This window comes from Aulonocara sp. 'chitande type north' Nkhata Bay, linkage group LG13 (assembly GCF_057382095.1).
Source record: "Aulonocara sp. 'chitande type north' Nkhata Bay isolate Kocher_YH1m ecotype deep benthic linkage group LG13, A_spYH_male_GT1.1, whole genome shotgun sequence".
NCBI lineage: Eukaryota > Metazoa > Chordata > Actinopteri > Cichliformes > Cichlidae > Aulonocara > Aulonocara sp. 'chitande type north' Nkhata Bay.
Genome location: NC_141356.1, coordinates 23,043,508 through 23,057,010, shown reverse-complemented (window position 1 = coordinate 23,057,010; position 13,503 = coordinate 23,043,508). Strand labels below are relative to the sequence as shown.

The 13,503-nt window shown below is 39.4% G+C and overlaps 1 protein-coding gene across 1 annotated transcript in view; it reads right to left on the bottom strand.

Moving 5' to 3' along the window:
* Positions 1–2,495: 2,495 nt before the first annotated feature.
* Positions 2,496–13,503, bottom strand: part of LOC147316077 (indoleamine 2,3-dioxygenase 2-like) — a 64,887-nt gene continuing 53,879 nt past the window's right edge. Inside the window, exon 12 of the mRNA XM_086259262.1 lies at positions 2,496–2,597. Within this exon, the coding sequence (XP_086115388.1) occupies positions 2,540–2,597 (58 nt within the window). The 3' untranslated portion in view covers positions 2,496–2,539. The remainder of the gene's footprint in view (positions 2,598–13,503) is intronic.

The following is a 13,503-nucleotide window of genomic DNA, read 5'->3' as shown; positions in this document are numbered from 1 at the left end:
ATGTCCCCTGAAACATATGCAGAATTAATTACTACAATGTTTAAGGAAAATTGAAAAGGCAATGCTAGCCACCAGATGTGTGAAGCAAATGTAACACTTCTTCTTCAGATATTGTGACTTCAAATGAACGATTACTGGTGCTGACATCTCTCTGTTTATGCAACACATTGTATCATGCATCAAAAAGTAAACATACTCATACATGCGCACTGTAAACAAGCCCATTAGCCTACATCTTCACATCAGCTCTGTGATGATGTGAAAGAGGTAAAATGTTTAACACTGCCACAGTCTTCATTTAGGATGCAAGACGCGTGCCAACATTTGCTAATTACCACTTTACATAAGCTCCAGCTCAGCTGATTGGGTTGTCAGCTGAGCTCATATAATGTCATAAACCAAATTCATACACAAGTTAAAAGTCTTACTTGATGACTGTTTCAGATAAGGGAGCATCAAATGATTGCACTGTATAAGGGCTGCATATGTGCACCACACTGCGTATCATGGGAATCTATCAGGAACGGCTCAAAACCACAAATGGTGGTGCAAGGAGAACATCGGGGCACTTTGAGTTATATGAGTTAGGAGATTTACAAGTACACCAATTTGTCCAACTGCTGAGATATTTTACTTTGCACCAGGCAACATTTAAATCCATGGTTCCAACATACTATCCTTAAAACTGCTTCCTACTTGGAATTTTGTCATTTTCATTGGCAGGTACCTTGAACCGTTTTTGCCATGAAGCTTTAAAGCAACATCAGTGAAACGGTGAAACCAAATATGTCAAGAAGATATTCAATCCCTGCTTTGAGGAATGAGTCTGAGGGGGAAATTTGGGGACACTGTGTGCTTTCTTTTTCTTTTTTTGTTTTTAGTGTCTATCTGCTGAACTGGATCCAAGAAGCTTGGCCTGCATCGCATTATCATTGTGAAGGCAGTCTCTTTTAGCCATTAACTCCATTCTGGATATAGTATTTAGTGTCTGTGTGTGGGTTTATGTGTGCACACACATGTATGGCATATGACTGACTGAACAGTGAGGTGATTTGCAGCCAAAAAAAGGAGCTGCAGTGATACTTTCTGGTAAGCTGTGGTTTGTTGGACTTGGAAAGAGTGTCCCTGGCTTAGACGCAGGATCAGACTGTTGTACAATTGATCTGTTTGACTGGAAATCCAAAACCTCAGCAGTAAAACATAGTCACAGTACACCGGAGCAGTGCACTCTTGGACAATGTTGGGGTCTTTATTTAACAAAAAAGCAGAGAAAGTAAGGCATTACTTATTTGCTCGCAGCAAAAATCTATTTCTTTCACTACTAATTACATTTATATTGCATTACTCTGCATCATGTAATCGCCAGGTAATGACAGAGTATAAACAAATGCATATGCCTGCATTTATATTCTGAAGAAATCATGCACAAGATTTTTGCACGTCAATATTTTTCCACATTTTTCACAATTTGCTGTAACTGCTATTTTATCTCACACACAAAGACAGCTACTGTATTTATCATAAAGGATAGGGTTGTTTTCTAGGAAAGCGGGTGTCCTGCACCTTCTCACAAAAGGAAGGCCATTAACCAGGATGACCTCAAAATGAACTAGTAACCTAGTTTGTGTAGCATAAACTATGACAGCAAATAAGAGCAATGCACATTCGTCTTGGAATGCATGTTGAGAAGTCATCTTTGAAGAAGCTACCAGCTGGGATTTATAGAAAAGCTGGTGCAGGGGGAATAACTATTCTTTGGACATTTCAAAACACAGATTATCACAACCACAGAGTTGTATAGTGTGAAATTGCTGAGTGGTGTAGTGGGAAGGATTCAGCACCTGAATAAAAAACAACAACAACACAAAAAAACCCTCAAAAGTGTTACTGTAAAATCATGAGACATATGCCTTCTACTCTTATAAAGTCTATGACAATAAAGCGTTAGTTGCTTTGATAAAAGTGCTCTCGTGTTTTGAGACATATCAAACAACACTGAAGTGCAAGCTTTTAAAACTCAGCATAATGTAGTGTTGGTCTATATTTGCTGGCTTTTCCACTTGAAAAGTCATCAACTGAACTAAAAATATGTCTATAAAAATATGTCTATATTCTGTAACATATTTTAGGGTGTCACAAGCAAGAATGTTAATGCTACGCAGCTATATAAAACCAAAACAATGTAATAGGCAAAAACTCAAACACGCTACACTTGTCTTCGTTCTTCATCTCATCACAAATGAGAGTTTTCAGCTAGCTTATTTTCTTGTCTATTTATCCAGAATATCAGATGGGCTTAATGAAAAAACAACCAAACAAATCACAAATGTTTCACCGAGGCCAACTTTCAAATTAAAACATTCAGCTGGCACCTATCCAACAATAGATCAAAAACACAGAAGCTTCATTTTTGGCTTGTGTTTGGAAATCAACACCTGCATCACTGACAGTGATAAACCCACCTTACAAAAAGCTCAACAAAATAAAACTTCTTTACTTGCACTTCCAGCTGTCTTTCTCCTTTTCATCCCTCAGTACACTACTTCCAATGTTCAATTTGCTGGCTGTCTGCATTTGACACAAACGGCAGCCTTGAACTGCAAAAGAAAACAGGGACAGCAGGTCATATCTTGTTGAGCCAGTGTGTAAAACATTGATACTTTTGAAGTAAAAGACACACAAATGCCACTTTATTTACGTATCTTGATTTTTCGTGATATCACACATGTAACTCAATTTTTCTAAGGTCTCTATGTCACCAGGAAATACACCAGTAGATGCAGTTCTCTGTGTTAACTGTTAGAATCAAAGTTCTGGCCACATTACTCTACCGTGACATTTAGTACATCCCATAAGGGGCTATCACAGTCAACAACAGAACCCCAAAAGACAAAAGGTCAAATGGTTAAATGAATTCACATTGCTATCATCTACTGTTCTCTTGTTTGTAAGCACTCACTTGCCTAATGTCACTATTCAGTATCGCAGTAGAAAATGTGTGTTTTCTGTAGTGGCGTCGCAGTTTGAACGACATTTAAGATATCAAGAGAAACAATAAAGAAAAAATGATGTTAGCTCCCAGTGTCGATTCGGGGAACATGCAGCCTCTCTACTTTTAAGATTAGGTTTAAAACTTTCCTTTTTGAAAAAGCTTATAGTTAGGCCTGGATCAGGTGACGGTGGATCCTTTCTTAGTAATGCTGCAATAGGCGTTATCTGCTGGGGGCTTCCCGTATTGCACAAGAAGATTGTTTCGTCTTTGCTCACCTGTTTTCACTGTGTTAATACACCGCTTTGCATTTAATCATTAGTTATTATTAAAATCTGGCTATCTGACATATTGTGTCCTTACTGACCACGCAAAGTGCTTTAGACTACAAGCCAAATGCAACCATAACCATTCATTCACAGATTACTTTATTCTATTTACTTGAAAGACTTTATGTACCACATCCATGACCGGTTTAGAATCATCATAGCACCTGGAGGAAACTCTCCGAGGCATAAACGGTACTGCATATGTGATGGTTTCACCTGCCAGGGTGGTGTTTGCCTTCCATGATGAAAAAGCTTGAGAGAATTTTTAGGTCACATGCCTCATATAGCTCATGATGTATTTGCCTGTCTGATTTTATTAATACGCCAGCATTTCCACCTTGGTGAAGCGTAAAAATTTACCCTTCCATCATGGGGTTAGGAGTCATTTGTTTAGACAAGTTGTGATCTTTTTAAATTTCTGTCCCAAATGTGTGATGTTGCAGCAGGAAGATAATTCAGTGGAGGAAAGTAAACATTTTACATCTGTATAAAAAATACAGCTTAACAACAACAAAAAAGAAATGCACTAGCTTTGCATAGTTACTTTGACATACACCAGGGCATAGACATGCGCACCTTCTTCATTTAAGCACAAACTAAACAATTCAAAATGCAACACTCAGCTTCATTGTGAAACACTTGCCAGTGGTTGTGTGCATATCCCTGCAGCCTCAGCCAAGAGAAAGCCTATTTATCAGGCTGCTATTTATCAGGCTGCTAATCAACCTGATAACCTGCAGCTGTGCCTGCTGCCTGCCTGAGCCAACCTTCACTCTTTACCCCCAGCCAGTGTTATACCAGAGCCCTCTGCTACACTGTCATAATTCTCACTCTCGAGATTACAAAGTGAATCTTTAGACAACCCCAAAGACTTTTGTTATTTCACCAAAGCAAACAAAGTGTGAATGATAGAGAGATAGATGGAGATAAAGAAAAGAGCAGTTTTCAGATCATTGCTACAGGATAAATCAAGTCAGGTACCACTGACTTACGGTGGTACCTGACAGACATGAGTGCGACAGATAAATATGAAGCAACACCAGCTTGGATGTAGCCCAGTTTAACAAGATCTGCGTCAGGTCTCCGTAGCCTGTATGTTGGAATGTCGTACGGACTGGAGAAGTGTAGTTGGATGACAACGAAGAGAGGGAAGGTAGTCAGAACTACCTGACTACTTAATCATAGAACTACCAGAAGGCAATATTGACATTTACAAGTACCTGGGGATCCCACAGGCAAATGGGAACCATGAAGAGGCCGCTAGGAAAGCTGCAACCACACAGTGCCTGCTGAGGGTCAGGCAAGTCTTGAGGAGTCAGCTGGTAATAACAAGATCTGGGCTATCAACACCTACGCCCTGCTCGTGATCAGGTACCCTGCTGGAATAATGACATCAAGACCAGGAAGCTTCTGACCATGCTTGAAGGGTTTCACGCCATGTCCAGCACCCTGAGGTGTATGCTAAGCGGAAAGAAGGACGCCAAGGACTGGTGAGTGTCAGCACCACAGTCCAGGATGAAACAACAAACATCCACAAAATACATCAGGGAGATGGCCCCAACCAATCACAGGCAGCAGAAACCCAAGAAAGAGGAGGAACCTTCATGGAAGGATAGGCCCCTGTACCACCGGCAGATAAAGGAAGTGGCTGACATCCAGAAGTCCTACCAGTGGCTGGACAAAGCTGGACTGAAAGACAGCACAGAGGCACTAATCATGGCAGCACGGGAACAAGCTCTGAGCTTGAGCCTTGGGGTCTATCACACCAGGCAAGACCCCAGGCAGGCTGTGTAAAGATGACCCTGAACCAATCCAGCACATAACAGAAGGGTGCAAGATGCTAGCAGGCAGGGCATACATGAAACACCATCACCAAGTGGCCAGGATAGTATACAGAAACATCTGTACCGAGTATGGCCTGGAAGTCCCAAGGTCAAAAGGGTAAACGTGGGATGGTCGAGAATGACGGCGCTAAGATCCAGATACAGACGGACTAAATGGTGGTGGCTAACCAACCGGACAAGGTGGTGGTAGACAAGCAGAAGAAGATGGCGGTAGTGATCGATGTAGCGATACCGAATGACAGCAACATAAGGAAGAAGGAACGCAAGAAGCTTGAGAAGAGAGGGCTTCTGCTGTGTGTATCCACCGATTTTGCTGCTGCAATTTGCCTTTTAGGTATGTGTAAATGTTGGAGTCAGGTATAGATTTTGTGTATAATGAGTTTGTCATCTGAGGCTGCACATTAAATAGTATTTTCAGCCATGTTGGGAAAATATACTTTTGCATGAATTATGAATACGAGTTCTGTAATTGATCCATCTTAGTGAGATCAACAGCATTTCAAATAACCACAATTTACAGAGGTATGCAGAAGAGGATCTCTGTATGCACAACATGTCAAACTTTGTAGGAGATGGACAACAGCAGCAGAAGACCACAGCGTGTGTCAGTGCTGTCAGCAATAATTTGCACAGACTTAGAAAAACATTGCCTGGTCAGATGAGTCTGAAATTCCACTAAAGCTTTTGGATGGTAGTGAAATCATCAAAGGACATCATGGACATACAGCTGACAAATCTACTGCAACTCTGTAATGCTGCCATGTCAATATTAGAGATGGCACGATACCACTTTTTTATGTCCGATACCGATATCATAAATTTGGATATCGGCCAATACCAATATGAATCCGATATAGTGTGTTTTTTAATCAATAAAACTGTTTTTTTAATATCTTGCTGCATTTTGTATAAGTTCATACTCAAGTTTAAAAACAAAAAAACACTAAAGCTATTCTGTTATACCTGTATGCAAAAAATACACTGCACCCAAAATATTTCATAGTTCAGCAATACTGATCAATCTAATAAACTTAAACCTACTCCATCCTCCCTATTCTGATATTTTAAAGAGTAAGCAACCTAACTAATAGGGTTGCAAACTCCCAGCAAAAAAAAAAAAATAGGGAACCACCCCCCACCTCATGATGCTTAATCGACGTAATCAACTTTAATTTGATGCAAGGTGAAAAAAAATGCACAGAACTCAATTATTTTTCAAGAATAATTAAATAGATTCAACATCTTTCTTCAACAGAACTGCAGACTGCACAGATGGTACCTTCCCAAAGGAAAAAGTACTATAGCTTACTAGGGTATATTAGACTTAATAGTTACTATATACAGTAATGGACTACTATACATTTTACATCAGATTAAAACTTTGGGTGTAAGATTCAGTGTCAGGGCTCTGTGTGCGGGCAGGCAGAGATGAGGATCCAAATGCAGGACTCGGAAAATGGAATGTAACTCAAAAAACCTCAGCTTTATTGCTGGCAGGAAAACAAACATGAAGTGAGGACGGAACACTGAGACCAAGAACACACAGGCATAAACTGATGGTACGACGCGACACTGAGCATGGGAAAACACAGGGCTTATCTACACAGGGTAGTAACGGGGAAATCGGCAACAGGAGGGAGACACAGCTGGGAGAGATCAGGGCTAACGAGACAGGGGGAACAAAGCTGCACATACTAACATCAGACAGGAACAAGAACCTTCAAAGTAAAACAGGAAACAAAACACACTTTACTAAGACACAGACAGACTTGACACTGACCAAAGGCTACTAAATGATAATCGTAATCACAACAGTATCAGATCATAAATCATAATATAGAAAAACAGCAAGATAACTGAAACACCAAGTACCAGAGAAACATAAAGGAAAATCCATGATGCAAAAGTACCAAAACATAATGAACTCAAAATACTGGGTCCAACGGACCCAGAACCGTGACATTCAGATAATTATTTATTAAAAGCTAGATATTCTAAATGAGAATAAGAAAGAAAAGTATGTCTTTGTGCCCCCCTTTTCCCTGTTCATGCCCTATCGGCCCCCCTGGCTAAACTTTGCTAGATCCGCCCCTGCACAGTTACCAGTTGTCAGCTTCATAGAAAAGGATCCTAGTGTAGAAAGTAATATTAAATAAATTCTAACAACAGATTATCAAGCTGCTGTTCAGCCGCTGGTTTCCTCTTTCTGGCGCGAAGTGGGCGATAAACAAGAGAGACGGACTCGCGACAGAAAAGCCGATCATTAATCAGTTTCATGATTGAAGTAGCAACAGGAGAGGGAAGGAGAGAGAGGCAGTCGCTCCATATATCGGTTGTTAAGCTTAATGCTGGAATGCTTTACAAACATTCAGAGATGAACTTACACACTTGCTTTACTTCTCTCTGGGATAACTTTCTCGGAGATAAAATGCTGGTTTGGTAGTGAGGCTCCAGATGCTCAACCAGACCGCTGACAGGTCTTGCACGCCACAGCCGCTCAATCACGTGACGCATACTGCTCCGACGTGCTACGGTTATGAGCCGAGTTATGCCATGTCGCAAGTTTTGTGAGCTGCTTTTGTGATATTTAATGGATCGGATTACATTTTTTATTTCTCTCCAATATCCGATCCAGTAATTTAGGTCAGTATCGGACCGATACCGATACGTAATATCGGATCGGTCAATCTCTAGTCAATATGGTCCAGAATCTCTGATGAATGTTTCCCGCACCTCGTTGTTTCTATGTCATGAAGAATTACAGCAATTCTGAAGGCAAAAAATTATAATTTATGTTATATATTTGGCCCATATTAACTTTATTAAAGGAAAAGGGCTAAGCTAGGTATATGTGTGCATTGTGAATGTGTGAAATTTTAAAGATAACTGTTTTAAAATATGTACTGTGCTCTAGTGGCTACTGTCAAGCTCAGCAGTGCCTGCAGAGCCACAAAGGTGTTTCCCGATTTTCTGGTTTATTACAGAGTCTTATTCACAGGAGACTATTTGAATCACCACAGCAGGGCAAGCACAGGTGTTGCTAATAAGATTAACAATGCCTCTGTTGTATTCAAGCCTCCCAGTAAGTCACATCAGCGTGGCAGTAAGCAAACATGAACAATACCAAGACCTGGGAACAGAGAGAGCTCACTGTAAATCTGCCACCATTGATTTAATATTTACAATACAAAAAGTGTTAGAAAGTGGTGAGCTCACCAGACCTTTGTAGCTGTAATCCCCATATCTCAGCTTGAGGACTGTTGCTTGAGGTTTCATTAGCTCATTCCATAACATGCAAACTTTCAACCAAATTATTGTGGGGTGACAGGTTCCAAAAGGAAGAAGAATGCACCGAAGAAAAACAACGTACTTGCATAAATTAAGTCAAGGTTACTAGTGGGAGCACAAGTCAACTTGTGTTTGTGTATGTACAAATATACGTTCATGAAAATGTCAGCTTCTAACTAATTCAGTGCATATTTTACCCAGTAAAGGCAGAAAAAAGTCAAAGTAGTGAATAATAACAGAGTTGAATTTCATTAGTGGCTTCAACAATGCACTAGCACAAATACAATTAACCCTGTGCTATCCACACAAGTCACTTCATTACAAAGTAATTGAGAACCAGTCCAAGAAAGCTTTTTGCACTCACTTTCATTAATTTTTATAGTTGTAAGCTAGAAACAAAAGTCATCAGGGAAAGGCCAGTTAAGCTGGACAAAAACCTCTTTGAGAGATTTATTAGAGTTTTATTGTTGCATGAGTATATCATGATGTGCCTAGTGTATGAGTGCACTCTCACAAAACAATGAGATGTCATTCAGTACTGATAAACACTTTTGCATTGGAGAATAATGGGTCTTTTCACTGTGTCAAGTTGCTTATAGTGTCTATTGTGCTTTTTAAATATATCAATGGTTTCAGATGTTGTTTTTGCATTGCAGTGGATATCAATTAATATTCAAGGCATCCTGTTCGGAGTACACATCCATCATGGTCCACATGCAGGCATTTTGCTGAAGTCCCTATGGATTCATTGTCCTTCTAAGTACCCTTGGGTGCAGTCAAAAACAATATGGCAATCATCATTTCTGCATTAGCATTCTGATGCTGAGAAACATATCAGTGGCTGTATTCATCGCAGTATAGGCCATCTGGTGCCTCACACAGAAGAAGCATCATGCTAATATACAAGAAATCAGTCAATCAACAAACTCATATACCCATATAATGGCACAACATAGGCAAATAAGCCCACCAAAACCAAAGTGAATAGTGCTGCTGTTAGAAAACGTGATTTTTTTTCACACATCTAAAACTTACTAAATCCATCTTAGCGCTTTCCTCATCTGAAATAAACTTTAAAGACATGCTTACAGGGAATTGTATTGTAATTCACCATGTATAAAATATTAACATAGACCTGTCTTAGTGTATCTGACAAGGTAGAAGCAAATGGGATGTCCTAAAAGACACAGTTGTACCATTCTGGAGTATCAAAGACTAAAATGCATGATTAATGCCTGTCAGAACAAAGTGCTCACAGAAAGGTGCAATGGACTGTTAATACAGTGTGCTTAGGCGTAAAACTTTCCCAATGGTTGTGTGGAAGGCATTTTACGAAGTTTTGTCATGAACTGGATTACAAACTTTAGACAATTTTAAAAAAAAGTTGTTTTTGTTTGAAAGGTCATAACCGTTAAAATATTATTAAATCTGATTCTTACAATTTGCAGTAACTGTCAAATCTTACTTACATTTCATTACTACCATTATGCACAGTGTAACCATGTCCACTATGTGCAGACTGGATGGCCTGGCTGAATTTGGTATAAAGTAATACATTTAACAGTGAAGCAGCTCTTATACTGTTTTGATTTTTATTTCAAAGAAATATGTCTTTATTTGGTCTTGCTACTCAGGGCCTGTGTGACTGCGGTAAATGCTATTAGTGTTAATCCACGTCAAAAATACTATAAATACCTCAGGGTGTGTTACAAAAGGACTGTGATATTTCCTTATTTGCTTCTAAGTGACTCAAGCTTCACTATTAATGTCACTTCATTCATAGCTCCTTAAAATGGACCTCTTAGTCTTTCCCCTACTATCTTTTTGCACACACAAAAGCTTATGGACCTAAAAATATCAAGCTTTTGGGCAATTATCATTTTTTGTAAGTTTGCCTCCAGAGATGGGCAGTAACGTGTTACTGTTATCTGATTACTTTTTTCAAGTAACGAGTAATGTAAGGGATTACTATTGCAAAAAGGGTAATTAGATTACTGTTACTTTCCCGTAAGCACGCGGCGTTACTGCGTTACTAAAACCGTGATTTTTTGCGAGAGTGTCTCATGATAATGACGTAAGCGAGTGCGACGTTCTTGGCAACAGCTGTGTGCAGATCAACAATGGATAATATATCAGTGCGGGACAGAGTATGAGCTTGCAGCATTTAAAGCGTGGAAGTACTGACCTTACTTTGATTCTGTAAAAAGTGACAAAAACATTAGCGTCCGTTGTTCACTGCTTGGGAAGAAAACTTATTTTTACAGCGAAAAAAACCCAACAGAACGCTACCACGTAATGGGAAATTCACAAACAAACTCGCGGATTCTTCCACTGACCGCTGCGGCACACCAGCACCAGGGCAAACATCCGCCTGCTATACAGGTGAATATAGAGCAACAGGACCTCTGAGTCTTTGATATTTTCTGCTGTGTTTTACTTGCATCTATTTGAAAGAGTGAGTGTAAACACAAAAAAATATTTAATTTTATGTGCTGGAATGTGCAGAAAATAGGTTTAAATGTTAAACAAATTTCTTCCAGTCAGAGAATGTTGCATATAATTAAATTTTTGCTTGATGCATAAAGTTAAAAGATTAAAACTAATAAAACAAGTTTTAAAAAGAGACTTTTCCATTTGATTACATTTTGTATGATGGATTATGCAGAAAAAGTAGAATTGGGCTGAAAGATCTATTGCTTTATTACCTATTCAGGTTGTAAATCGTGTTTTTAAAAAGTAACTAAGTAATTAATTACTTTTGAAAATAAGTAATCAGTACTTTCTTTAGATGTTCTTCCAGGCCTTTAATGCTACCATCTTCAGTTGTTATTTGTTTGTAAGTCTGTCTTTGTTCAGGTTTGTCTTCAGTAACTGAAAAGCATGCTCTATTGCAGGGTGTCCAACTCCAGGCCTCAAGGGCCGGTGTCCTGCAGGTTTGAGATATCACCCTGGGTCAACACATCTGAATCAAATGATTAGTTCATTACCAGGCTTGTGGAGAACTTCAAGACATGTTGAGGAGGTAATTTAACTATTTAAATAAGCTGTGTTGGATCAAGGACACATCTAAAACCTGCAGGACACTGGCCTTTGAGGCCTGGAGTTCGACACCTGTGGACTATATAAATTAATATTTCTAAGATTACAAAATGCAGTATTTAGTTTTAGTTCATGGTGAGCCCCACAAACTACAGCACCAAAACACAGCAAAACATTAGTGCAACATCCAATACTTTCTTCACAATTGGCTCAAATGGGCTTGAAATGAAGTCATTTGGATCCCTAGCCTTTCAAACACACACCTGTCTGCAGGAGATGATTTGAAGGGGTTTTTAAGTCCGCCTCCCATTTGGCATATAATGATAACAAGTACCTTCAATCTTGCTGCAACTGTACAAAAAAAAAAAAAAAAACGCTAGGAAAACGGAACTGTAATGAGAAGACTGACGGATAGTGTAATCCAGGCCGGTTGTCCTAACAAAAAAGGTTAATAGCTTAAGTGTTTGAAGCTCTTAAGGGGAGAAAAACTGACCTGCCACAGACTGTCTGGGGCAGCCCACAGCCTAACTCAATTTCCTTGCAGGTGATCAGAATAGGATTGGATCAAGTTAACCTGATGCAGGTCAAGAGAAGAGCCAGCATCTGGAAGCAGAGGTGGGTCATGACATTAGAGCCAGCCTATATGGCAAACCAGAATTGTTTGGGTCTTCTTTTGAAATGCAATTACTGTTTTGAATCAAAATTACTGATCCCTGATATTCCAGCTCTTTGTTCACCATGAGTGAGTCTGCAGAAAGCGTCCAATAAAAAGAAGGCCTTTAGTGGTCAGAATGACTCTTCATACAGTGAGAGAGTGTGGTGATTAAGAAGAGAAATGATAAGGGGCTAATGTCCTGCTAGACATTAGCCCTCTTTAGAATTAGCACATATATATTGCAGCACACTGTAGAAGAGATATTTTGTTCTTAATGATTATTGGAGTCCCCCATTGTCTGCAGTTTTTAATGATATTTTATCTTTCTTGACAAATTCTGTCACAACTGAGGACATGATGACATTTCTAATTTACTGAAAGATATAAAACCTTTGATTGCTGAATAGTTCACTGCATATATCTAATACCAGACTGTGAGCCTGCGTGCCTTAAAGGTATGACACTGCACCGCAGTATTTAACTTTTTTCCCCCAATGAATTCGCAAGGACAGTCAAAAAGAAATAAAAGCAAATACATCTGCAAACCAAGTGAGCATTTGCAATCTGACTCTGGAAATTGCTGGAAATGTTTTTGCACGCTACCACTGTTGAAGAAAAACATAACACCCATCCACAGTAAGCAATATTGCTCCCCTCTGTTTGATAGTTTTGCAGCTAATAGGATTATGCAAGAAGAGGCTGCATGTGATGGAAAGGTGGGGAGACTTCCACGATTTATAAGCCTGACAGGGACAATTAAGAGGGCACGCTCACTGGGCTATTACTCAACATGCACAAAATGAAAACACTGCCTTTCATTTACATCAATGAAGCCATGAGGAGAGCAAGTGGAAGTGTAGCTGGAAAGAAATACTCTTTGTTTCAAACTAGGGAGCCCATTAAAAGCAAGCGAGCCTCTCCATTTATGTTTTGAATGATAAATTCAAGCATTTTTGTCACAGACATAGCACTTTTCCCTTGTGTAGTATCCTAATAATTGTCTCTTGACACAGATTGAATGCTGCAACATGCTACAAGTATAGATGGCTGCATTTCTGTTGCTCTTTATTATCTGAATGTGTGTAACTGTCATGTGGTAGAGTGGACTACAAGTGATAGAATGATACTTAACATGACAAAATACAGGATTGTATTGTTGTCTTTACACAGCACAGATCCTGAGATTGGGCATGGGTAAAGGCTTTCAATGTCAATACAAAATAAAGAGAATGATAATGTCAGTTTTACAGCAACAGACGAAAATAACACGAGGTGATCAGTATCCACACCGATTTGTTTAAGAGGAGCCTGTATCCACATCCATTATCATCCTTCCTATATAACCTATCCTGGCACTTC